The following is a 26,832-nucleotide window of genomic DNA, read 5'->3' on the forward strand; positions in this document are numbered from 1 at the left end:
TCTGACCCCGGCTTCCAAACAAGCTGGGATATGTAAAGAAAGAATTTCATCGTACTGTACACGTGTATATGTGTATATGACAAATAAAGGCTCTTCTTCTAAGAGTTGAACCCAAGTGTTAAGGTTAAACTTTAAGTCCAGTGTTCAGATAAGACCATAGTACCATAAAATCTGCAATTACGTTTTTCCTAAAAACACAAGAACATAGAAAACAAGAAAACACCACCACCACGACCACCACCACCACCAACAACAACAAAAACATTTAACACCTGATTAAAATTCCTGAGCACCCATCATGGTTTTGGACACGATTTTCTGCCCACACTACACCTAAATAACAATATACGTCTATTATTAAGTACATAAGTGATTCATTTGAGATTTTGAAAGATGCTTTTGTGAGTAGTTTCTGTTTTTGTTAAGTAGTTTTAATATTAAAGACGGAAGTTAAAGTGAAGTGAAGGGGGGGGCGTTGTAATGATCAGGATGCTGTACAGGACACCAGACTGATGACGTGGTGCCGGGATCGACGATGGCCGACCAGAGCAGGCAGAATAAACTCGCTGCAGCTAAGAAAAAGGCGAGTTTAACGCGTTTTATCTGTGCTTTAATTTGAACCGTGTTGTGTTTTAAATGTTTGTATAGCTGTGAAGCGGGTTTGTTTTGTTCTGCGCTTGATATTTCCACGTCTGCGGCTCTGTTTCTAAGCGCTTCCCCGCTTCGGTTAGCTTGTTAGCGGCTGTCATATTCACTCGACTCCGTGGCTTTAGCTTTAGCACTGTTGACAGATTAGCTACACGATTTTTATTGCTAACGTAATGTCGACGCCCTATGGCAGCAGGTAGACTGGAATTAATAGCATATATTATATAAGCTTGTTGTTATGGATTTTAGCTGTGTTTAGGTGGGCTGGTTTGCTGTGTAGATCTAGATATTTAAAGCTAGCATATGTTAGCCATTAGCTATTGGCTAAATGTTCATGCATGATAGCTAGCTGTTTGACAGCTGCATCAAGACTGAAACGCTATAATTAGCAGTTTATTTGTTTAACTACTTAGTGTTTCTGTTTTCTGTAGTATCAGTCAAGTCAGCCAGCCAGCTTTGCATTACTGACACATGATACAGGGCGACAAATTAAAGAACCTCTGAATAAATAAATAAAATAAACCTTAGGTGCAGATTCTTTCACGTTTAGGCTGTTAGATTGTATGATTTGGGTCCCACTACCCACTTGAAATGTGGTGTTATAACTTCCTAAGAAGTGATTTTGCCTGCTTATTTGATACAATCGCATTTTATGCTGTTCTGATGGGAGTGGTTTCTTTCAGGATGACATCGCCCGCAAAAGCAGGGCACATGAAAGCCCCTAATGGCTCTCTAGATCTTAACCCAGTTGAAAACCTATGGGAGAATTTAATGTGATGTGAGGAGTATTGGGTATCAATAAGCCATAGCCTAGTGGTTAAGGTACTGGACAAGTAATCAGAAGGTCGCTGGTTCAAGCCCCACCACTGCCAGGTTGCTGCTGTTGGACCCTTGAGCAAGTCCTTTAACCCTCAATTGCTTGGACTGTATACTGTAACTGGAATGTAAGTCGCTTTGGATAAAGGCATCCGCTGAATGCCGAAAATGTGATGTACATGTATCATATTACAACAATATGACTATCAGTTTCATAAAATGTTTAATATTTTCCTTTTTGATGTGATTAAAAATGTTATTTATTAATCTGCATTAGTTTATCTGCATATATGTGCTGTTTATTAGTGGAATTTTATGTATGGGATCATCACTACAAATTTTTTTAATTAGGTGACTTAGTTAACACTCTATGGAATGCACTGGGGGGGAAAGGGGGGCACGGTGGCTCGGTGGGTAGCACTGTCGCCTCACAGCAAGAAGGTCCTGGGTTCGATCCCCCAGGCGGGGCGATCCGGGTCCTTTCTGTGTGGAGTTTGGACGTTCTTCCCGTGTCCACGTGGGTTTCCTCCGGGTGCTCCGGTTTCCTCCCACAGTCCAAAGATGTGCAAGTGAGGTGAATTGGAGACACTAAATTGTCCATGACTGTGTTCGATATAATCTTGTGAACTGATGAATCTTGTGTAATGAGTAACTACCGTTCCTATCATGAATGTAAAAGTGTAAAACATGACGTTAAAATCCTAATAAACAAACAAACAAACAAAACTGGGGGGGAAAAGTTCTTGCAGCAGAAAGTAGGAATATGATGAGTTGAGAACCCGTGTGTTTTTGTTCAAAGTATATTTTGGACAAATATGTTCCATTCCTACAGTACAGTTTCAGAGACATTAAATATATATGCCAAGTTGTGTTAAAGTTGTTTTAGCATCGTAATGGTCGAACAGTTTGCTAAAACAGCTGGAGTTTTTCCTGTATTTTGTTGTAAGGGGTGTAACACTGGTAAATTTTAACTCATACCATTATAAAAAGCTTTACATCTTCAATATTCAGTAGAACGTTTAAATGGGCTTTATTATATAGATTTTTTTAAAGGCATTTTAATGTTATTTATTGAACTTACAATAGAACTAAGGATGAATAAAAATGACAACTGTTGACTAGCCCACCGCTGAGTCTCACTGGCCTAGTTGGGCGTTTAACAGATACAAATGGCCTTACAATGGCAGACTCTGTGCTCTGCGGTAAAATAATTTCATTGTACTGTACATGTTCATATGTATACATGACAAATAAAGGCATTTCATCTGCCCTATATTATTTTACTATTGTGCACTGGAGTCTCAGAGCCTTGGGAATGACGTTTCAACCTTTTGCAAATCTTTTCCTGAAGTCCTTTTGATTGCATCATAGTGTGGTTCACTTTGCTAAAAAGGTTATATTTAAGTGCTGTTTAGATTTACCATTTTTAATTAATAAATGAAAATGTTTTGAAAGCAGTTGGCCTAAACTGTATTACTGTTTAAGGAAAATAACTTGCAGTACTTATGTGTTCAGGGGATTTAGCCGTGTAGTAAGTGCAGGTTTCTGCCAAGTAAACTAAAACCTCTGCATTGACTTTCGAGTCAGGTGACGTTGGAATATTTGTTACTCATGACTGATAGACTAAGAGTTCTTGTTCCATGTTGTTTATCCTGGTCAGCATTATGAACTGAATCACTCCTTCAGTTTGGATTGAGCCAGGGAATTTAAGTTATGATGGAGTTTATCAGATGCCAGCCTCCTCCCCTAACAGCTGAGCACTTACTGGAGCAAATGTGCCACCCCTTATTCATGATGACTGCTGCTATAACGCATGGACTGAGAGTTTATAATCTTAGGTGTAAAGCACTTTAACTGATTAAACTTAACATGTAGGGATGCAGTATTGACATGATACCAATATTAAATCGCTGACTATAAATTATGGGGTCAGAGCCTCTTGCTGATCTGATACAGACCTTATCTTCAAAACCTAATCAGACTCTTAATAGTTAAAACTAAAGCACCGGCGTTTAACTGCTTCTTTGTGTCTCTGCTGCCGACAGCTGAAAGAGTTCCAGCAGAAGAGCACCCCGCCACCAGCCAGCGCTGGGCCAAAGAAGAAAAGAAGGGTGAAAGGAGAGAGCCAGGCCGACCCTCAGTACAATGACAGACACTCGCCAAACCAGGTGAGTCTTGGACAGGAGCCATACATACAGCTGCATTCATTTAAAGATTCTGAGCTTGAATTATGCAACATAAAAAGCAGAGAGGTGCTGTGTTCGTGTTCCTGGAATTATTCTTGGAAAGAACAGTTCCTGTCCTTAAACCAGGGTTTTTGGTAGAGGTATGGACAAGGAATGGGCATTTAATTTATTTATTAACATTGTTTTTCACTGGTACTTAGCAATGAGAGCTTATGTATGTGAGGGAGGGTCTGTTATCTGTTATTTTAACCAGCCCAAACACTGCCACATCACCCCACTGCTGCGTTCTCCTCACTGACCAAGCTACCTTCGTGGTCTAATCAAACCCCGCTCTGTACCACACAACCTCCGAGCCACCAGTCTCGCTCGACTTGAGCCTCCATCCAGGACTAAAGGAAGACGAGCATCAAGGCTCTTCTCTGTTCTAGCGCCCAAGTGGTGGAATGAACTTCCTGTCTGTCCGAACATCTGAGTCTCTCGCTGTCTTTAAAAAGCGATTAAAAACCTTCATCACCTCTTTACTAAGCACTTAAGCTGACTTGTACTTATTTACTAACATCTTGTTCCATCCTTTTCCATTTCCAAAAAAAAACCAAAAACCACTTTGGTTCTAACAGGTTTTAGCAGATTTGTGTTCTTCGACTGTTGTTTACCTAAACTTGAGAAATGAAATGTTCACTTTGGAAGCACTTCTGTAAGTCGCTCTGGATAAGAGCGTCTGCTAAATGCTGAAAATGTAAATGTTATGCATACAGAAGAGGCGATGGCTGTTTTAACCTGCCAGTCGGTGGTGTTAAGTCAGCTACCTGCCTCTCCCTGATGACTGATTTCCTCGTTTGTCTGGCTTCTGCGCTGAAGACACTGGGATATGCTTCCTGAATGGAATGCCATCTCGCATGATAAATTGTCGTCCATATTTCGAAGGACCTTTTGTATGTCAGCTAGTCTGACAGTGAAACAGATCTAAGATCGCTATTGCTAGTAAGGTTGTTTGTAAGACTCTCTGCTGCTGTTTTTCATTCTCTTTTTACTTCTGTCTAACCCTCTTACCTTTAAACACTCCGAAATAGTTCACTTTCTTTCCCTTATTCTTTCCTTTTCCTGTAGATTGAGAATATTCTCAAAGTTATGGTGTCTGATCTTAGTCTGACTAACGGAATAACCGTTCCTCCATTGGTCAGCAGCCAGGTGAGCTGCTCCCGTAGTAGTCCTTTTCATCCTTTCATCGTTTTTTTTGTTTAGTTTATATGTTGAAATGATCTGATTATCATCTCTGCATTTCAGCAGTGTTTATTAAGACATTCTCACTTTTGAAATGTGTTGGTTGCTGTCGGCCTGTGGTTTTGTGTTGCATGTTGTCAGTTTCTCTGTTGAATTTCTTGTGCCATGTCTGTTGCAATATGACTCAACATTTAGATAGTACTATTTAAACAGCTATTGCTCCTAAGCGGCTGGCTTTTATTTTCTGATATTTTTTTGTATTTAGTTATAAATCAAGGGTGCATATGAGCAGTGTTTGGAAGCAGAATTTCCAACATTGCCGTATGTGCCTGGTAAACGTCTTGCTGGACTAGTAAACGCTGCACTCACTAACCAGTCGTCTCAAACGTGTAGAAAAATAACCGCACTGCTTTGCTCATGTTAACATCCTAACAGTTTAGAATTGAAGCAGCTTGTGTGTGTGTGTGTGTGTGTGTGTGTGTGTGTGTGTGTGTGTGTGTGTGTGTGTGTGTGTGTGTGTGTGTGATGCTGTGTGTGTGTGTGTGTGTGTGTGTGTGTGTGTGTGTGTGTGATGCTGTGTGTAATATCAGGATAATGACGATGTGGGGCCAAGGGAGTCCCCGGATTCTCATATGCAGGAGGACACGAGCGGAGAACGGGACCGCAGCTCGCCTGTTTCTAACATCCCTGCTGCTACTAACTCTGAGTGTGTCGCTGACAGCGCGACCCTGCAGGTCTGTCTGTCCTCTGTCTGTCTCAATGTCAGATTCGTCAGCTCAGCTTCATGGCCACTAACTAAGCCCAGATGGTAGTTAAAGTGTTGTATATAAATAGACATGAGCCATACGGTCAGTATCATACTCATTAAAGGCCAATGGTGACCATAACCAAACCACAGAACATCTAACAGTGACCCTTAATGTTGACAAAAATGAAATTGCCTTGTAGTATATTTTATTTCATTTTTATTTATAAATTAAATCAAGCTCTTTTGAAGCACGTTTCGCTGTCCTGTTACATCTAGATATAGGAGTACGAAGGACGGTAGTCTAGCTGTAACACTTGCACTGATTAACCAAATGATTATCAAAGTAGTTTTCTGGTAATAAACTCACTCTAATCGTGTCATTTAAAGTCTAGGCTTAATCTGTGGCTTTTAAACCAGGCTGTTGTGTGTGTTTAATGGTGTACTGTAGCGTGTTGCATGTTTGTTATTTGACTAAGGATGTGTTACAGATCCTCTTATCTCTCTGGATTATTGTGTGCTTGTTTTTCCTCATTCCTCAGAGGGCCATGCCTCGTATCAGTCTGCTTCATATTTAATGTGTTCTTTTCTTTTATCTACGTTCGCTTTAGAACTTCAACCCTGATGCCAACGGCGATGAGCACTGTCTGGAAGAAACCAGGTGAGATGTTCTACGTAATGTAACGCTTTAATACGTTGCCGTTGCTTTTGAATTGTGTAAACTCTCAAGATTAGCCGGGAGGGAATTTTCAATTCATTGTCATGTTTTACCACCGATTTATCCTGGTCAGGGTTGCAGTGGGTCTGGTTTTCTTGGTGTCGCTGGGCAAAGTGAAGCAACACACCCCGAACAGCAATCACTAGCCAAACTCCAGACAGAGCCAACAAAGTCAATGTAGATGCTCTACTGGCCAATAGCATGACTAGGGATTCGAACCCTGGATCACAGCACCAGTGGGCTCGCATAATTCGCCGTGCACTTCTGGGAGGGAATAATTATAAAAATAAACAAAACAAAAAACATCTCTGTCTGTTTATTCTATTGTCACCTGCATCAGTAGCCAGTCAGCCATCAACCAGTAAGCCAGTAACTCTGCATTGTTATTTTGTGCTTTTGTGTTGTTTTCCAGACCATTGTCTTCCACAGAGAGTCTGAGGCAGCTCTCTCAGCAGCTCAACGGCCTTCTTGCTGAGGTGAGGAGTCAATGTTTCATAATACAAAACAGAATATACTTAATTTATTTTAAATATACATTAAACATTTGATTTTATTTACATTTATTTCATTGTACTAGTTAAATAAGTGAATAAGATCAAATAAGCCAAAATCCAATGTAAAGAAACAGTTCACCTCATTCAACCAGAGGTTAAATACAACTATTTACTATTTATTGATGTTTGATCTGTTTTTTTAATGTGCATTCCAGTCACCATCATCGTATGTCAATGGGGAGGCTGGGCCACCTATCATCAATGAAAAGGAGCTGGAGGTACGTCGTTCACCTCATGTTTTATTATTAATAAAGATTGCACAGTAGCCTGATATACATTATCGATTCTCATCTACTTTCTAAACAGTGAATTATATTAGATTAAAATGTTTAACCCAACAGTCTGTATATTTACAATTACAGGAGGAGTCCTCTCTTTTATTTTCTTGATTTTATGTTTTTATCTGCATTGAGCAGTTTGAAGTGGGAAGGAATGCACATGCTTTTGTTTGCTTTAAACAAGCAAACTCTCTCAAAATAATAATAATAATAATAATAATAAGCGTTTTAGAAAGATTTGGGATGAGTTTTGTGAGATGGATTAAAAGAACAGTTGTATATTCCTGCCTTTAATGCTTTGCCATGATTATCAATACCATTCTTATGGTGTTAGTGATCACTCCTCCAAACCCCCCCCCCACCCCAAAATCAGACTTCATTCTAGCTAATTAAAGCTGTTTGCTTATGCCAAGTTCACACTACACGACTTTCCAAGTCGTCAGGTCGCTGTACAGTTCACACTACACGACTGAATCTCTTGCACTCGGGAGTCTTTCAGTCGGTGTATATTTCACACTACACGACTGATCGGCGATAGGGGGTTTCACACTACACCATCCATCTCCAACTGGAATCGCAGGCGAGCTTCTCTGGTCTCCCTTTTTTTCTTTCTTTTGAGAAGTGACGAGAAGTTTAATGATACCACGTCCAAAAAAATAGCGAGAGATCAAAGGGTTTGTGCGCTGATGTGCAGCGTAATATCAAGGAGGAAAAATAAATGAATCTGAGTGGATTTGGCAACACGAACAGTATATGGCTTGTTCTGTAGTAAGTTTTGCAATGCTGCGTGGGTATTATGTTTTGTAGAGGACGATCAAATCAGAAATACTGTAAAACGTGTGTGTGTCGGTGTATCCTGATATAAACGATATAAATTAAGCCCCTGTCCCCTGTCCTCTCCTGCATTTCCCCTCACGCTGTATCCTGCGTTCTCATTGGCTGTTCGACGTGTCACTCATTCCCAGTTGCCCGTCTGAGATCAGATATCTGGCGTGCTAGAAAACTCGATCCAGTCGCCGAGCGCTCGGCGAGCCGGTCGGGTCGAGTTGTTGGATAGTTCACACTTAGCGACTGAGAGCTGAGTTTTGATCGCCGAGCGAACGCTGAGTTGCTCCCGACCCGGAAAATCAATCGCCGACCAGTCGCCGAGCGAAAATCAGGGCGAAAATCGTGTAGTGTGAACTAGGCATTAGATGTTTGTGTATTTTAGGAATAAAAATGTGATCTAGGGCATTTACATCACATTTTTTTGATAGCAGTGATTTTATTTAACATTATTTATTACTCTTTAGTTTTTATTGTTTGTTTTTTTCATTTTTTTCATCTGTTTGACCTTTTCCATCCTTCTCTCTCTCTGCATGCGTGCACGTTAGACTCGAAACCAGGAGCTGACAGCTGCCCTGGACTCCAGCACTTTAACAAACTCCCAGCTTACTGCAAAGATAGAGACACTGGTAAGAGTGTCCGGAGGAGTGTACTGAGTAGCGCTGTGTGTACTGTTTTACTCTTTTGGCATGTCGCGAGGTTAACAAGCTCCGAGGTCCTGGAACACCTTTAAATCCTCGCTAATGCACGGTCCTGCTGCCGTAACTGCCTGTGTGCACACTAACACACTCAAACTCGGGATCTAAAGCATCTGGCATGTCTGGGCATCATCCTGCCATTGCTTTTTGTTTCTTTTTCTTGGTGCTCACTGTTCATACTGACGGTTCACACTAATTTGTTCTGAGTTTTCAGTGCTGCTTTCCATTAACAAAGCTGATGGATTTTGTCGAACTTACTTGCTTGTTAGGCTTTCAGGTCATCTGAGCCCCTCACATTTACTAAATGCAGTAAAAACTTCTCAGCTTTTCTTCCCTTTGACCTGATTCATTTTCCTATCTGTTCTTGTCTGATCCGCTAATAATGACCATCAATAATAATCCATGATAATGTTTGTGTTGTGTGTTTAGGCAAAGCAGTCTCAGGAACTATCAGACCAGCTGCAGAAGGTAATCAGACTCTAGAAAACATGTAGTTTGGTGTATTCCAGATGTTGGTGAATAAAAGCTTGCAGAATCAGTAAGCTGAAGTTACCTAAACACCTTTTCTTCTAGGAAAGGAAGGAGTTTGAGCAGAAGTTTGCCAAGGAACAGGGGACTATGCGTGAACAACTGCAGGTAAGTATTTATCCTGTGTGTTTGAATGTGAATAACACTTTTTTATTTATTAATAATTATATTTGACCTTTGTACTACGAAAACAATCAACCACATAGCAAGAACAAAGTACTTATTTAAGCAACTTAATTGATTAAAGCTGAAATTAGCTGAAAATAGCCACTGTCTATAGTTACTGTAATTGTCTATAATTATATTTTTACAGTCATAATAATAATTATTATAATAATAGCCTTCAGTTGATTGTATTGTATTCGGTCACAGTTGTAAGTGGATAAAAAGCCTAAATGTAATATATTGCTGGGTGAGTGAATATATATATATATACAGTGTATCACAAAAGTGAGTACACCCCTCACATTTCTGCAGATATTTAAGTATATCTTTTCATGGGACAACACTGACAAAATGACACTTTGACACAATGAAAAGTAGTCTGTGTGCAGCTTATATAACAGTGTAAATTTATTCTTCCCTCAAAATAACTCAATATACAGCCATTAATGTCTAAACCACCAGCAACAAAAGTGAGTACACCCCTTAGTGAAAGTGTCAATATTTTGTGTGGCCACCATTATTTCCCAGAACTGCCTTAACTCTCCTGGGCATGGAGTTTACCAGAGCTTCACAGGTTGCCACTGGAATGCTTTTCCACTCCTCCATGACGACATCACGGAGCTGGCAGATATTCGAGACTTTGCGCTCCTCCACCTTCCGCTTGAGGATGCCCCAAAGATGTTCTATTGGGTTTAGGTCTGGAAACATGCTTGGCCAGTCCATCACCTTTACCCTCAGCCTCTTCAATAAAGCAGTGGTCGTCTTAGAGGTGTGTTTGGGGTCATTATCATGCTGGAACACTGCCCTGCGACCCAGTTTCCGGAGGGAGGGGATCATGCTCTGCTTCAGTATTTCACAGTACATATTGGAGTTCATGTGTCCCTCAATGAAATGTAACTCCCCAACACCTGCTGCACTCATGCAGCCCCAGACCATGGCATTCCCACCACCATGCTTGACTGTAGGCATGACACACTTATCTTTGTACTCCTCACCTGATTGCCGCCACTCATGCTTGAGACCATCTGAACCAAACAAATTAATCTTGGTCTCATCAGACCATAGGACATGGTTCCAGTAATCCATGTCCTTTGTTGACATGTCTTCAGCAAACTGTTTGCGGGCTTTCTTGTGTAGAGACTTCAGAAAAGGCTTCCTTCTGGGGTGACAGCAATGCAGACCAATTTGATGTAGTGTGCGGCGTATGGTCTGAGCACTGCCAGGCTGACCCCCCACCTTTTCAATCTCTGCAGCAATGCTGACAGCACTCCTGCGCCTATCTTTCAAAGACAGCAGTTGGATGTGACGCTGAGCACGTGCACTCAGCTTCTTTGGACGACCAACGCGAGGTCTGTTCTGAGTGGACCCTGCTCTTTTAAAACGCTGGATGATCTTGGCCACTGTGCTGCAGCTCAGTTTCAGGGTGTTGGCAATCTTCTTGTAGCCTTGGCCATCTTCATGTAGCGCAACAATTCGTCTTTTAAGATCCTCAGAGAGTTCTTTGCCATGAGGTGCCATGTTGGAACTTTCAGTGACCAGTATGAGAGAGTGTGAGAGCTGTACTACTAAATTGAACACACCTGCTCCCTATGCACACCTGAGACCTAGTAACACTAACAAATCACATGACATTTTGGAGGGAAAATGACAAGCAGTGCTCAATTTGGACATTTAGGGGTGTAGTCTCTTAGGGGTGTACTCACTTTTGTTGCCGGTGGTTTAGACATTAATGGCTGTATATTGAGTTATTTTGAGGGAAGAATAAATTTACACTGTTATATAAGCTGCACACAGACTACTTTTCATTGTGTCAAAGTGTCATTTTGTCAGTGTTGTCCCATGAAAAGATATACTTAAATATCTGCAGAAATGTGAGGGGTGTACTCACTTTTGTGATACACTGTATATATATATATATATATATATTTATTTATTTATTTATATTTATTATGCTCATACAGGTTCACATCCAAACGATTGGCATTCTGGTGTCTGAGAAGTCTGAACTACAGACAGCATTGGCTTTTACACAGCAAGCAGCACGCCAAAAGATAGGTGGGTGTGTCTGTGCATATACTAACACGGCTGGTGTTCATCCTCTATAGAGAACAGACTTAAACATAGCCACAATTAAACTGAGTCGCCTAATCTAGCCTACCGGGCTTGCCACATTCATACCACATGGACGGCTTTTTGTTTTATAATTCTTCCCATATGTTTAAAGTCACTGTAGCACTTGTTTAACTAGTTTTTTTTATTAAAAGATCAATAAAAGATGGAATTTGACAAAGGGTGCTCAAACTTTTACATATGCCTGCATCAACTTTAGTTCCATTTACTTCTTTGCATGAATTCATCCCAATTTTGAACCCTTTCAGGGCCTTTTAGGCTGATAAACATTTCTATCGTCTTATTTGTTTGTGTGTGTGTGGACTTTTTACTCGTAGGAGAGGCAGAGGAACTGAATAATCGGCTGCAGTTCAGCAAACAGAGGGTTTCCGAGCTTGAACGAACTTTATCTACAGTGTCCAAACAGCAGAAACAGTTTGAAAAGGTAAGTTTAAAAAACCTCACACATCTATTAAAGTGCACATACTTGAACTATACATACACAGATAAGCCAAAAGATTAAAACCACACTCTCAAAATTGTGCATCTTTCATTTACTGTTGTCTAAAGTAAACATCCTTTTTTGTTCAACTGAGCAGCACAATAAAGAACTGGAGAAGGAGAGAGACGGTCTGCGACTGGAAGTAATCAGAATAAAGTAGGTAGTCTCTTTGTATTTTAGTCTGATGTTTGAGAGTATAAAGCTTTAGTACTTATGCAGCAGTTGCAGATGTAATCATTAGTTCTTTTTCTCTTTTTGTTAGTACCCTCGGTGAGGAGGTGAAGCAGCAGAGTTCAGAGTTGGCCGAACAGCTGAAATTAAAATTGAGTGAAAACAATGCTCTGGGTCTGGAACTGGACGAACTTCGCAAACGATTAGAAATGGCAGACGTCATGCTGCAGCAGGTAAGATTACAGCTATTAAAACTCAGATGTGACATTTATTTCCTCATGCTTTGTGTATTTGTTTTGTAGACTGATTTTAGACACACTATCTAGAAATGTTCTAACTAAAAAAACCTGTCATTATATAAATAAATTATTTTTATTTTAAAGAAATGCGTATGTAAAATGAATGTTTCCACCAGTTAATTACAGTTACAGTTCACAGTTAATTATCCACGTGTCAATGTAACATTATATTTGTTGGTGCAGCAAAGCCTCTGACCTTCCTGGGCATCCCACACAAGCATAATTGCCCATGTTTGAGGCAGGAAAGGTCAGACAAGGTTCCTTCCTGTGATTTACAATCTCCAGGACCCAAAAAGAAACAGCTCTTTATATAAAAAAAGTTACAATACAAAGATACGAAGCATTATTTCATTTTCATCAACCGCTTTATACTGGTCAGGGTCACTGCAGGGTTGCTTCAACCAGGAAACTGGAAGGCAGGCAGAAAGGAATACCCTGGACAGGGCATCGGCCATCCCTGCCACAAATTTAATACTGTAATTTTAATGACAAATTATATAAACAGTGTCACAGTGAGTGAAAAGTTGAATCTTTTTTTATTTACACAGTTTACTTAAACCAAAAAGTGGAAAGTAAAAGTGGTCAGTTCCTTATTGTCAAATCAATAATTGTGTGAATAACACAAAGACTGAAAATAGCTAATTAAGGGCATGATGCCTATGCAAGCATTCAGGTTATTATAAACACATAACTGTATGTTCATAGACGATTCTATTCTGAACTTTCTTCTAGTTTTCCAGTAAGCCAGGCTCTCCCACTGAGCACCAACAAGTTCAGCTGCTGCTGGAAGAGAAGCATCAACTCGAAGTTAATGCAGCCCAGGTGTGTAAAGTTACTAATGTCTGGGTTTAGTGTTTGTTAACAACAACAACACACACATGTATCACGTACGAATTCTGTGTGTTGTAGCTCAGGGAGTCAGTAGTACAGCTACAAAGAGAACGAGACCAGTACGCAGAACAGATTCAGGAGGAGGGCAGAGTCTGGAAGGACAAGACTGAACAGCTTCTCAATCAGGTTCAATCTTCTGTACATGCACACGTTGAAATGCACACGGACACACACACACTGGCACGAATGTAAAGACACACACATACTGTAACTGACTGGCTGACTGTGGTGTACAGGTGACCCTGATGTCAGAGGAGCGGGACAGGAATGCTGCTCAGATCCAGGAGCTGCAGGAACAGATCACAGAGCTAAAGAACGCAGCAGGTCTTAATCCTTTACACTCACTAATCATACACATTCAGTCTTAAGGGTTTTGTGTTTGGGTATATCTAGCCATTGTGGGTTTTTTAAACCATGTACACAGATTAGGCATAACATTATGAGCACTGACAGGTGAAGTGAATAACACTGATTATCTCTTCATCACAGCACCTGTTAGTGGGGGGGATATATTAGACACCAAGTGAACATTTTATCCTCAAAGTTGATGTTAGAAGCAGGAAAAATGGGCGAGCGTGAGGATCTGGGTGAGTTTGACGAGGACCAAATTGTGATGGCTAGACGACTGGGTCAGAGCATCTCCAAAACTGCAGCTCTTGTGGGGTGTTCCCGGTCTGCAGTGGTCAGTATCTATAAAAAGTGGTCCGAGGAAGGAACAGTGATAAACCGGCGACAGGGTCATGGGCGGCCAAGGCTCATTGATGCACGTGGGGAGCGAAGGCTGGTCCGTGTGGTCCGATCCAACAGACGAGCGACTGTGGCTCAAATTGCTTTAGAATTTAATGCCGGTTCTGATAGAAAGGTGTCAGAATACACACAATATTAGGAAGGTGGTCATAATGGTACCCTGTAATGGTACCCTATGTAAAATCTCCACATCTCTGTCTCTCAGCTTTAATGTCTCAGGAGCAGGAAATCCAGGTAACATCTCAGTCCTCGGGTCCCACTGAAAAAGAGCAGGAGCTGGAGGAGAGTCTTTACAATCTACAGCAAGAGAGAGACTCGCTCAGTCTGCAGTTCCAAGCACAGGTCAGACTCTTATTTGCAAACCAGCTAAATATTCTTTTATTTCCATAGTCCCAAGACTATTTTGTGGCAATGTTTTTTGATTAGTTGGTTACTTTGATAAACGACATACACAGAAAAACCACAACAATACAGTCAGATTTATCACGGTTGCAGGTTCGGGATAACGAACAGCTGAGCAGGTTGGTGCAGGAGCAGGAGGCGCGACTGGAGGAGCTGGAGATGCATGCCGCCCGCTCAGCCGAGGAGGCCCAGGACAAACTGCGCATCCTGGAGGACGTCCAGAGCGACAAGGCCACCATCAGCCGGGCCCTCGGTCAGAACCGAGAACTCAAAGACCAGCTGGCTGAGCTGCAGAATGGATTTGTCAAGCTGGTGAGCATGTCTACGTCTGGCTGTGTGTATCAATGTGGTGTTTGCTTACTTTGTTTAAGCTATGTGAAGCTCCGGGCTATGAACCTTTGACGTATTTTGTAGACCAATGAGAACATGGAGTTGACAAGCGCTCTGCAGTCAGAACAGCATGTAAAGAAGGAGATTGCTCGCAAGATTGGCCAGCTACAGGAGGACCTCCACAATGCCAAAGAACAGGTGACTGCCCTGTTCCTACTACAAATGTAGCTCTTTGTTATTGACACTGTGCCACCTCTGTCTTCTTTCTGCATCAAACATGTTCCCATCTTCTCCTCTTAGCTGATGGAGCAGAGGCAGGAGTCTTCATCCCTCCTGGAGCAGAGGGATCAGTATCTGGCTCACCTGCAGCAGTACTCAGCAGGCTACCAGCAGTTAGTGGCCGAGCGGGAGCATCTACACAAGCAGTTTTTGCAGCAGACGCAGCTGATGGACCGGCTGCAGCACGATGAGGTGCAGGGCAAGACGCAGCTGGAGCAGAGCCAGTTAGAGCTGCAACAGGCCCAGGTCAGTCAGGACCCATAAAGTCCATTCATTCATCCATCCATCGTCATCCTACTTCATTTGTACAATATGATATGATCCTCTATATATTAAAAAACAGAAAATACTGAATGATCCAGCCAGGAATGTAACCAATGTGTTGACATGGTGTTAAACCAATAAATGAACAAACTTTATTGATATTTATTCAAACATTTTCAGGAACGGCTTGACCAGCTGGCCAAGGACAACGAGCAGCTCAAGTCAGAGGTCCAGGAGCTTCTGAATAGCTCTGCTTTAAATACTTCACTCAGGGATCAAGGTACTAAAACTATTGAGTTCAAGAGAAGCTGATCATCATCATAAAATATCATGAATTATTAAATGATCCCAAATTGTTTTTAAGGTGACGGAGTGGAAAGCCATTCACTCTCAGAAAGTTTTCAGAAATCATCTATAGCCATCCCAGAAGACTTTGAGAGTAAAGAGGAAATGGTGAGTACATTAGTATCGTTTTTTTGTTTCCTCGGCTGCTCCCTAGTAGGGGTCGATTATGGTGGTACACATACCTGATTTGGCCAGTTTCATGGCAGATGCCCTACCTGACACAACCCCCTATCTTTTATTTCTTTTCCCCCCTTTATCTCCTAATCTACATTTACATTTTTTATCCAAAGCGACCTACAGTACTGTGACAGTTTACTGTCTAAGCAAATGAGGGTTAAGGGCCCAACATCAGCAACCTGACAGTGGTGAGGTTTGAACCAGCGACCCTCTGATTACTAGTCCAGTACCTTAACCACTAGGCTACGTCCCTAATCTAGTCATCTCCAAATCTTGATTGTGAATCCGCTGCAGCGTACACAGCCCCTGATTTGACCAAGGAGAGCCGGATTATCACATGCCCCCTCTAATATGTGTCCTGTTTGTGGCCACCTCACTTGTGCAGGGACCCCGTATCACATCGGAGAGAGTTCGCTGCGACACCCAAGCGCCCTACCCTTCTTATTTTTTCCTGGCTTGTGCCTGCCACTGAGAGTGCACTGACCAGTACACCTCCCCGTGGCTAGGCTGCTCTGTTTAGTTCCTTCTCAGTGGCGCTGTTACGTTTGTAATATTTAAGTTAATTTAAATGGTTTTAAGTAAATTTCATTATTACCACAGGAGGAATTTCTGCACTCTGCCCTGTCTCGTCTGGAGGAGGAGAGGGATGAAATTATGCAACGGTTGGAAGAGGAAAAAAGGCTAAACCAGGCAGCCCGGCAACAAATGGCAAACATGAGCCTTGAACATCAACGCCACAGCGAATGTCCTGAAACTGGTGAGGACCCAGCATCGAGCCTTTAAGAACTTCTTTTATTTGAACTTTCTAAGTGTATGTATCATTCTCAAATGTGCACGTAGGGAACGCAGATGGTGTTCCAAGAGACGTACACGAGGGACTACGGAACGCCATGGAGAAGCTTCAGGGACGGTTTACAAACTTGATGCAGGAGAAGGCCGACCTGAAAGAGAGAGTGGAAGAGCTGGAGCACCGCTGCATTCAGCTGTCTGGAGAGACTGATACAATTGGTAAGAAAATAGTCAGATAACTGCTAAATAAACAAGCTAACATACATTTTAATTAGGGCTGTCGAAGTTAACGCGATAATAACGCATTAACGCGATTTCAATTTAACGCGATTAAAAATAATAGTGCCGTTAACGCAAATTCTAGTTCATGTTGAGACTTGACTGGTAGAACTACAACGCTCGGTTACATTATGTTAACATTATGTTAAAACAAACTTTTTAATGTCGGACTTGCCACCGTTTTTCATTTGCGGTTTGTTAACATAATGTAACCGAGCGTTGTAATGATGCACTTATAAAGAAATAAATACACGCTATATTCACAAGTTGTCGGGAGCAGAACACTTTTATTAACTTATTCTGTTAAGGTACCAAATACCGGAAAGCTGAGTCGAGCACGTTAGTCCATGCACTATGGAAGCCCCAAAGGGTCAAAACACACTCACTTCGTGTAGAAACGGCCATCAAACCATTGTCACAATACAACCACAGAAAAGTCTGTTACAATAACTACGCCTTATCCCACCTAAAGCACCGCTGATCTACAATGTTTGCTGATGGAGAAATTCTAAACTACAATCTGACATTTACTGCCTAATATGTGAGTGAATAAAACTCCCTTACAGTTTTCTCTTGTCCCAGCAGTTTTTAACATCAGTACATTTAGCATAAAATGTGTTCACCATTTTAATTGTAACATTTCACATAAAAATCCTTGTTTTCTATAACATTTACACAGATTTTTTTTTAATGCGATTAATCGCGATTAACTATATGAAATTCTGAGATTAATCGCGATTAAAAAATTTAATCGTTTGACAGCCCTAATTTTAATCATTTGAAAGTTTTAGTTTCATTCCCATGTTGAGGTTTTAGTGTTTCTTCTTTAACCAAGCAGCTTATAAAGTATATTTAATACATCAAATAATTCCCCTTTATTTCTAAATCTGATCTAGTTTCTAATTCCCTGTGTATATCGCTATTCTCTGCCGCTCCACCACCCGACTTTTATGTGCCCCCTTCAACATGCGCGTACCGAGAGTCACATTAATCTCTCAGCCAGTGACGGGGCCGACATTATGTAGCAGAAGATAGGAGAAATCCCAGTCCAACACACTTTGTGCCTGCTTATTGGGTACTTTAAGCTTCCTAAACTCCTGAAATGATAGTAATAAACCTGTTTACTTTGTTATATAGTTATTTCTGGTAGTCTTACACTGCTAGCGCTCCAACTTGGGTTTACAGGGAGCCTACACCCCAAGTGCCATGCAGGTTTGTTGTCATATCAAGACACCAAAACCGTGAGGGTGAAACTAGGCAGTGAAAAGCAATGAAAGACTGAGGCACAGAACTTTGGAAGTTGGAATCTATGTTTACTATGTTAACTGTTTTTAGGTGAATACATTGCACTGTATCAAAACCAGAGAGCCATCATGAAGCAGAAGCACATTGAGAAGGAGCAGTACATCAACCGGCTGGCCAAAGACAAAGAGGAAATGAAGGTGCTGTTACTATTTACATTTGATCAAACTTTGCATAAATCTTTGCATGCAACTTTCTGCTCTCAGCAGATTTTTATCTAATTTTATCTAATAATAAAAAGGCAAAAATAACTCATTAAAAAAAAGCTCATTCTCACTTTCTCAACGTAATGATTGTAGACGAAGTTGGCGGAGCTGCAGGATCTGGTGTTGCGTCTGGTCGGGGAGAGAAACGAGTGGTACACCCGCTACATGAGCGCTATTCATAGTCCTGATTATTTGCCTGGTGGAGAGGACAATGAGCAGCCTTCAGAGACGTTTTTGGAGCTAAACGCTGTTGATGGCACTGGTATGTATTTTTAAATGAGTATTTTATGCTCACAGAGTGACAAGCCACGATGCTATGGTGTCTGGTATGGACCAACAGAAGATCTGCTGTGGCTCAGATTGCAGATCATTTTAATCCTGGTGATGAGGTGTATGTGTGACGACAACACACAGTGTATCGAACCCTTCTGTGTATAGGTGCATGCCAGTCGTGTAGGCAGGCATCAGAACCGGGCATCAAAGCTTTAGAACAAGGTCAGATGGTTCTACAAATCCTGTTTTCTTCATAATTATGTGGACGGCTGGTCACCAAGAAGCCCTGTAACATTCTGATTATGGTGTGGTACATGTAAAATATTACTTAAGTGTCTCAGTCTTTATTAGTTAGAACTGTTTAGCTTTTTGTTGCTTTCATTTTCAACATTAACTTACTCCGAGTGCTTTTTTGAAGCACTCTATTCCACTAATGGCTCTTTTTCCTTGTCTGTCTCAACAGATTCAATGGACATGAGCACAGCTGTAGATGTGGCTGCAGATGTGCAAGGCGGGACGGATGCAGGGCCGCAGAACAGCGCCGAGCCCCTCGGTGGATCGTCGTCGCTGAGACCCAGAGAGGACGGCACTGCTCGCCAGATCATGCAGCTTCTCCAGGAAATGCAGACCCCCGAGATCCAGCCGCCTTCGTTCCTGGAAGAAAATCCATGCATCCCGTTTTTCTACAAGCCTGACGAGAATGATGAGGTCAAGATTATGGTGGTGTGAGAGATTTTCATTACTACTTTTTCTTGGATCGAGGAAAGAACTCCTGCTTTACCGCTTCCTCGTCTGTTGCACAAAAGCCACCCGTTCTGTTGATTGAAAGCATATTATAACTGGAATGTTCTAAGAGTGTGGGCATTCGTTGTTTTCATTTGTTTCCTCACATTTTTCTGGTTTCCATCCAATTTGGGTTTTATCAGCCCTGCTTGATCAGAGTGTAAGATGTTTTCACTTCTTATTGATGATCCCAAGTACTTTTCTTCTCGTCCAAACCTCTGAGCGATAAGTGCAATAGTAAATTGTATCCTAGGTCTTGAATATTAATCATATATCTTCTAACAAAACTTCCAGAGTCCTGACTTGGCTTGGGTTATTTTATCTCTACAGCTTGGGACTATAGTGAGTAATGCCTATCGAGCATTATACTGCCAGCCAACTGAGTTTCAGTGAATTGTCATAGTTGAAGGTGATGGATTTTGCTCTAAGAAGATGGAAGAGGTATTTTGTAAGTATTTTGTATGTAAGTCTGAGATAGAAATGTGTTTGGGCATGAAAATGTCTTTGGATAAAAGGCAAAATCAGTTTATTAAATCAGTATATGTGATGCAGAGTATTAAATTTGGTGTCCAGTGTCCAGCACTTACAAATTCACCTAGGGGTGGCAGATACTGGTATAAAAGTGAATACTGGTGTGACGTCGTTCTGTGATATGGGTTTTACCTTACTGTGTTTGCTATAATCAGCTCAAAATGATAAACCACAAACAGCCCCCACCCAGAAGACAAACATGGCTTTGAACAGCTTATATAAAAATATTTAGGTGGCCAATCAAAAATTTACACTCACTTTAATGTGACGCTACATGTTCTTTAAATACATTTATTAATAGTAGTAGTAGTAGTAGTATTGTTATTTTATACCTTTTATACCCAATTTGCAGAGACTTGGACCACTTTTGCTTAAGTCACCCACTACCTAAAAATGCATTGAATATCCTGGACATGAATGCATCACATAACAAGCACCTGATTATTCGACAGTTTACTCAATTAGTTTAATTGTAAAATGTAAACATATAAAACAATATAGGGCTTTAATGTACAGCCCACAATACTGTAAATTGGAGGGTTGTGGGCCTAAGTAGGGGAAAACTGAGATGTAATAAAGGCATAGAATAGAAAAACGATTATATTTAAGGCTTAGTTATTCATCTTTCCTAAATCTTGTCACATCCAGTCGTTGCGTGTGTACCGGCATGTGTGCTTTAACCAAAAGTATGTGTGGAACTTAATCTTGGGGAATTGGGTTACAAAACCATAGCGGCTCAGTGGGTAACATTCTGAAATACCTGTATTTGTCTCAAGAGTTTAAAAGGATTTCCCATCAAGTCGCTCCTGTTGGGCTTAGTCGATCAAGGCTGGGCTTAGACTATCCTGCAGCATTTGAAATTTAATTAGAAAGAAGCATCTCTGGGATAAAAAATGTAAATGTAAATCCAAGTCCTGAAGTCCCTAACTGAATTTGAAATCAATTTGTGGAAAACTTTGGCTGCATTAGCTTCAGTACAAAAGAAAACAAGGAATGATTGATCACCAAATTAGTCACGGCTGATCAACTACAAGTGGAGATGAGTAAACCCATGAATTAATTAAAGATTTCTTAATCAGGGATGTTTGAGCAGGGAAACAGGTATCCTAGGTCAGGCTGTGGCCCTCCACGACTTCAGTGGGTCTTCAGTGATACATTTCCTATCAGTTGTCCCTTGGCCGGAATAGAGCCACCAAAGCAGGTTACATTTACAGACAAGCTTTACATGATGGTTCTGAGTGAGGGCCTGTTCATATTTATATCATCTGCAGTTTACCTTTTTTATTACCCAACACCCTCTGAAGTCACCTAGGTGTACATATTCGTTAGATGAGTGTTCCCATTCCAAATCCCACACGATGAGATGTAGAATATTTCTTATTATCTGCTGAGAATGGCTGCTTTTTTAAATAAGTGTGGAAAATCTCTTGCACAAGTTGTAATGTGAAGAGGCTTGGAAATAAACGCCTGAGCACAGTGATGTATATCTGAATCGATTCTATGGTGTAATATGGCTGGACTTTATATGCTAAAACCCGAGCACTTTTCTCTCTAGTCCCTTGAAATCTTTCCTTTTCCGCTTTACGTTTGTATTTTCTTTTCTTTCATGATCTTTCATGAAAGTTATTTGATTATTATTATAACCTCCACTTAAAACGACATATTTTTCTGCTTCTCGAAAGTTTCTGATCAGTCTTTCCTGATGCGATGAGGAAAGAACGTGGCGCTTGTAACAGAGTTTGTAAATAATGTAACTGTGTAACATAATGTATATTCATTTAGGCTGGTGTGTGGAAGATCAGTATACATAATTACTACTACTGGGGTGAAAATTGGACAAATGATTGAAAATGGAAGCTTGTGTAAGGTGGAGCGAGGGGGTGTGATTTAATGCAATTAAATGGTAAATAGTGAAATTATTTATTTGCAATATGTAGTTACACTAACGTTTTATTTTCCGACTGTTTGGCACGATGAAGGAATAACAGAACAGCAAGTACATTTAGTGAAAGTATTTTTGCCCCTCCATGATTTCTTTTGTTTCTCTTAAATAAACCTGAGCAAGATGAGAGTCGTTTCTCTTTGTGTGTGATTTTTATGTCATTAAATAAGATGCCGTGTTAATTTAGGCAGCCTGATGTGTGCAGTGTAAATATACACAATCAGCCATAACATTAGAACCACCTCCTTGTTTCTACACACATAGTCTATTTTATCGGCTCCACTTACCATACATGCATGCTTTGTTAGCCCCCTTTCATGCTGTTCTTCAATGGTCAGGACCCCCACAGGACCACCACAGAGCAGGTATTATTTAGGTGGTGGATCATTCTCAGCACTGCAGTGACACTGACATGGTGCTGGTGTGTTAGTGTGTGTTGTGCTGGTATGAGTGGATAAGACACAGCAGCGCTGCTGGACTGAGAATAGTCCACCAACCAAATATATCCAGCCAACAGCGCCTCGTGGGCAGCGTCCTGTGACCGCTGGTGAAGGTCTAGAAGATGACCGACTCAAACAGCAGCAATAGATGAGCGATCGTCTCTGACTTTACATCTACAAGGTGGACCAACTAGGTAGGAGTGTCTAATAGAGTGGACAGTGTGGACAGACACGGTATTTAAAAACTCCAGCAGCGCTGCTGTGTCTGATCCACTCATACAAGCACAACACACTCTAACACACCACCACCATGTCAGTCACTGCAGTGCTGAGAATCATCCACCACCTAAATAATACCTGCTCTGTGGGGGTCCTGACCATTGAAGAACAGGGTGAAAGGGGGTAAAAAATTATGCAGAAAAAAACAGATGGGCTACAGTCAGTAATTGTAGAACTACAAAGTGCTTCTATATGGTAAGTGGAGCTGATAAAATGGACAGTGAGTGTGGAAACAAGGAGGTGGTTTTAATGTCTGATTGGTGTATGAAGGAACAATCCATCGCAGGTCTTCAGCCAATGTCTGTGCAGACGCCCGACCGGCCGAAAGCACCCAGATTCGGAGCCTGGATCTCAATGGTGGTGGGCAATAAACCACAACAATCAAGATTTGCTTCATTGAATTTTATTATGTTGAACAGAATGGTCTTTTTTTAACACAGGACGTACAAGAGTGGGATTTACACACATTTCTACATGCTACATGTCACAGTTTGTTTATATGTACATTTGCGAATCCATGCCGCCCCCACCCCAGCCCAAAAATTCATTAATTTTTTTCAATATATTCTTCATTTATAATGTCACCTACACAATAATTTCATATTCAGTAATTATACATGATTAATCTAGATTCTAAACAGCCAAAGCACAATGTCCAGAAATGCACCACAAAGATACACACACTCCATATTTACTCTTTAATAAATTATTTCATATAATAAACAATTAGACTCAGACCCAGAATATACTGAAGGGAAGGCTGTAGGGGTGAAGAGGCTGTGGTACCTTGGCAGGGCATATTGGTAACCAGGTGAGTTGTGTTGGCATGCCTGAAAGGGTCGACTACAAGCACAAACAAACAGCTTACACTTTCTCATGGGCTGAGCTTGTTTTCAAATAGTCAGAACAAGCATGATTTCTGTGCATAGAACAGCTTGATTCATTCAATTTGCACAATTTTGTACTGCGACAAAATCTAGTTGATCAATCATGATCGTGATCTTGTCTGACTTACTTTTCAAGCTTCATAAATGTCATTTAACGTCTAAAATTAACATAGTGGACCAAATCCGGTACTACGTGTTGTTACGATATAATAACATATAATGATTGGTAGCTGTTGGGTGATATTGTATTAATTCTCAGCCTGTAGTTATTAACAGGCCATTTTGGGAGCGACATATTTTAACAGCTTGAACCATTAATTGATAAACGAAGTAAACACACCTAGGGTATCGGTTGCAGATATAATTTAAACTCAAAGCAAATTAAATTTTGTCTGATTTATTTACTAAAATTTGTCTATGCAGAAAATTTGACATACAATAGCATTGGTTCAGCCATCAAGCACTGACTTTTAGAGCTTTTCACTTCTTTGCAAAGCATTTAAAATTAGAAGCAGCATTTTGGTTGCCACTGTGTGAATGCACAGCCTGTGATTTTCCAGATACATGCGATTTCTTGGATGTTTTTTAGCTTTAGCTAACTTCAGCTACTCGGCATATTTAGTTTTCCAGCACAGTTATTTGTATTAGCTAGAATTACTAAGCAAAACAACAAGTGCAACGTTAATTTTCTTGGCCATCAATGTGGATACGTAAATATCTTATTGCAGATGTCACCCTGAGAAACGAATACCACCCAAACGGCACTGCTGAGCGCCCGAAAGAGATGCTAATATCTACATATCTTGAGCTTGAATGTATGATAAAGAATAAGATTAATGCAGTGATTAAGGTCATGCACACTCACTTATGTTTCTTATATGCTCATTCATGTCATGTGAATGTGCGACTCTGGAATATATTTATGTTCACCTTCACAGACTTCAGTTCTACTCGGTGTAAGTTGATGTGACTGGTGATCGGCTGCTGATTTAGCCCATCACGAGACATATTGCACTTTCTATTTCGATCCCGCCTCACTGAATAAACTGTACGCTATGTGAAAAGGTGAAATCTTTAAGAGGTATTGAAAAGGTGAACTTCATTTTAAGCATTTTAAACGCTCTTTTTTAGCTGCCTTTTAAGGTGAGGAAAGAAAGTTGTTGTGGAGATGTTAACGTTATAGCAAGAGGCCATACAGAAGCACAGGGGACTTAAGTTATAGAGTTTATATAAAGTATGCATTACACTGTGTAATTTTTTACCAGAGGATTTAACATCAACATTGTACGACGAACATCTGAGTGACAGAAACAACAAAAGCACGTCAACAATTTTACACATACATGAATGAATTCCTCTTTTGTTTTCACACGATGAGAAGATACATCTGAAGAGGGTTTTCACATCCTTTAAGGGTTTTCACCATCCACACTGTGTCAGAGTTTAGTTCAATTGTGCACATGTGGTTTGGTTTTTAGTTCACTAAATTAAATAGAACGTAAAAAAGCAATGGTACGTGGGAAAAAAGAAAAGCAGAAATGAGAATAAGAAAATGATTTACAAATGAATAAAACCAAGAAGGACAAGGAAGAGGGAGGAAAGAAAAATGGAAAGTAAGAGGCCAGTAAGAGGAAAAGAACAGACAAATGAAAGTATGAATGAAACAGAAATGGAAGAGGAAACAAAAAGAGGTAGAAAATTATAAAGTCGGTAAAGGAAGGATAGTAAGAGAGTAAGAAGTTGTCAAAAAGAAAAAGGAGAAGGAAGCATAAAAGAATGAATAGAAGGAGTAAGTAAGTAAATGAAGGTGAAAGTGTAGATGTAGAAAATTAAATTATGTATAAAGAGGAAAATAAACAAAACACAAAATAATAAGAAAAGCTTTAGGAGTCAGGAAGAGGGCTCTCGGGGTGTGAAGGACTCCCCCTGTTCGGCCGGCTGAGCAGCAAAAGGTGAAAGAAAAGGAGAAAAAAGAGAAAGTAGAGTGAATATCAAAACAACTAAAAGGTTTGCAGCAAAGAAATTAGTAAAGAAAGTGACCCTTAAAGTCAGCACGGCTGGAGGACAACGATCCTACCCTGTTTGTTTACTTGTAATTAAATCAGTGTCAAACTGTGAAGTGACAAATTCAACTTGGTGGCACCAAGAAACATGAACCAGGTTTTGCAAAAAGGAATAAATTTGGGTGGTAAAACCAGAACTAACCTCGGCCTGTGACTTCAAGGAGCACTGACCCAAAACCACAAAGATAAAAACAACATAAAAGCAGAACAACAGAAACGTTCAGAACAAACACACTCAGTAAATGGATGCAGTTAGCTCGATTCTCCAGGAATCTCTAGGAGTGGTAATGCAACAATGCATCTGCCTTTGGAAAAGGATATTGATGCAGGGATTGTGTTAAACAGAAAAACAACATGATAGAACATGAAAGATAAACAAGTAAAGAAAAGCAAATTGATAGACAAAGAAAATAAATAGAAAAGTAACAGAATATGCAAAAATGCTCTTTGACTTCGGTCAAACAATAAGAAATAGTGAGTGAAATTAATTACATATAAGGTAATTCACCTCTTTCCCAGTAGTCAATTAGCCAAATGTTTGATGCCTGATGTTTGCAGCTGCATTATTGCTGCTTACAAGGGAATAAAAACTCAACTTCACTATTTGGGCTTAATGTAAAGCAGTCTGTTCTGTTAAGCTATTATAGGGTAAACAACCTTGCTTCACTGGTTTCTGACACTGTGTGACACTGTTATCTCTAAAAATGAATCGTTTTATGTTGTCTAGATAAGACTTAATGTTTATCTGCGTCATTAGCAGTGATAAATAGCCGGACAGCAACACGTTTTGCATTGTCTGTATTAACAACCTAGCAAAAGGTGCTCAGTACTTATGTATAAACTAATGCATTTTATTTTATGCCTAATTTAGGCGTGTCATTTGTTAATCATAGTGCACATTTATATTTTGAGCAATTTAGTCCGTGAAATCATGTGAAGTGCATTGGCCTTTTGTGCAGTGTTGTGTATGTATGTGTGTGTTAAGGCAAATCAGACTGCAGAAGCATGGCATCAGGTTCAGCCGGTTGGGTGGTGTGCTGGGTGTGTCCTCTTTCAGGTGGGAGAAGCTAAAAGTCTATGAGGACTGGGTCTGTGAATCACATGGGTCGGGTGGGTGAGGGTGGGGGTCGTCGGCTGGCGTGGAAACACACAGAGGGACA

General features: G+C 40.6%; 2 protein-coding genes across 6 annotated transcripts in view; one reads left to right on the forward strand and one right to left on the reverse strand.

The window, feature by feature from the left end:
- The first annotated feature begins 505 nt into the window (after positions 1 to 505).
- golga2 (golgin A2) lies at positions 506 to 22,132 on the forward strand. 5 transcript variants are annotated; one of them, XM_062988241.1, is made up of 27 exons: positions 506 to 583; positions 3,510 to 3,632; positions 4,758 to 4,838; positions 6,228 to 6,277; positions 6,747 to 6,810; positions 7,044 to 7,106; positions 8,540 to 8,620; positions 9,119 to 9,157; positions 9,263 to 9,325; positions 11,344 to 11,437; positions 11,830 to 11,936; positions 12,091 to 12,149; positions 12,256 to 12,397; positions 13,196 to 13,285; positions 13,373 to 13,480; positions 13,591 to 13,678; positions 14,307 to 14,443; positions 14,597 to 14,815; positions 14,918 to 15,031; positions 15,134 to 15,358; positions 15,557 to 15,656; positions 15,741 to 15,829; positions 16,499 to 16,655; positions 16,739 to 16,906; positions 18,302 to 18,408; positions 18,568 to 18,736; positions 19,211 to 22,132. In XM_062988241.1, exons 1-27 carry the CDS (start codon positions 536 to 538, stop codon positions 19,474 to 19,476), a joined length of 3,051 nt encoding a protein of 1,016 aa, XP_062844311.1. In that variant the 5' UTR covers positions 506 to 535; the 3' UTR covers positions 19,477 to 22,132. The 5 variants fall into 5 exon arrangements, with proteins under 5 accessions (XP_062844311.1, XP_062844310.1, XP_062844312.1 ...); XM_062988240.1 differs by lacking the exon at positions 4,758 to 4,838 and adding an exon at positions 5,462 to 5,605; XM_062988244.1 differs by lacking the exons at positions 506 to 583; positions 4,758 to 4,838 and adding exons at positions 1,529 to 1,592; positions 5,462 to 5,605.
- Positions 22,133 to 26,447: 4,315 nt separating this feature from the next.
- Positions 26,448 to 26,832, reverse strand: part of dnm1a (dynamin 1a) — a 67,044-nt gene continuing 66,659 nt past the window's right edge. The window contains exon 22 of the mRNA XM_062988936.1: positions 26,448 to 26,806. Coding sequence (XP_062845006.1) covers positions 26,770 to 26,806 — 37 coding nt within the window. The 3' untranslated portion in view covers positions 26,448 to 26,769. The remainder of the gene's footprint in view (positions 26,807 to 26,832) is intronic.

This window comes from Trichomycterus rosablanca, chromosome 26 (genome assembly GCF_030014385.1).
Source record: "Trichomycterus rosablanca isolate fTriRos1 chromosome 26, fTriRos1.hap1, whole genome shotgun sequence".
Taxonomy (NCBI): domain Eukaryota; kingdom Metazoa; phylum Chordata; class Actinopteri; order Siluriformes; family Trichomycteridae; genus Trichomycterus; species Trichomycterus rosablanca.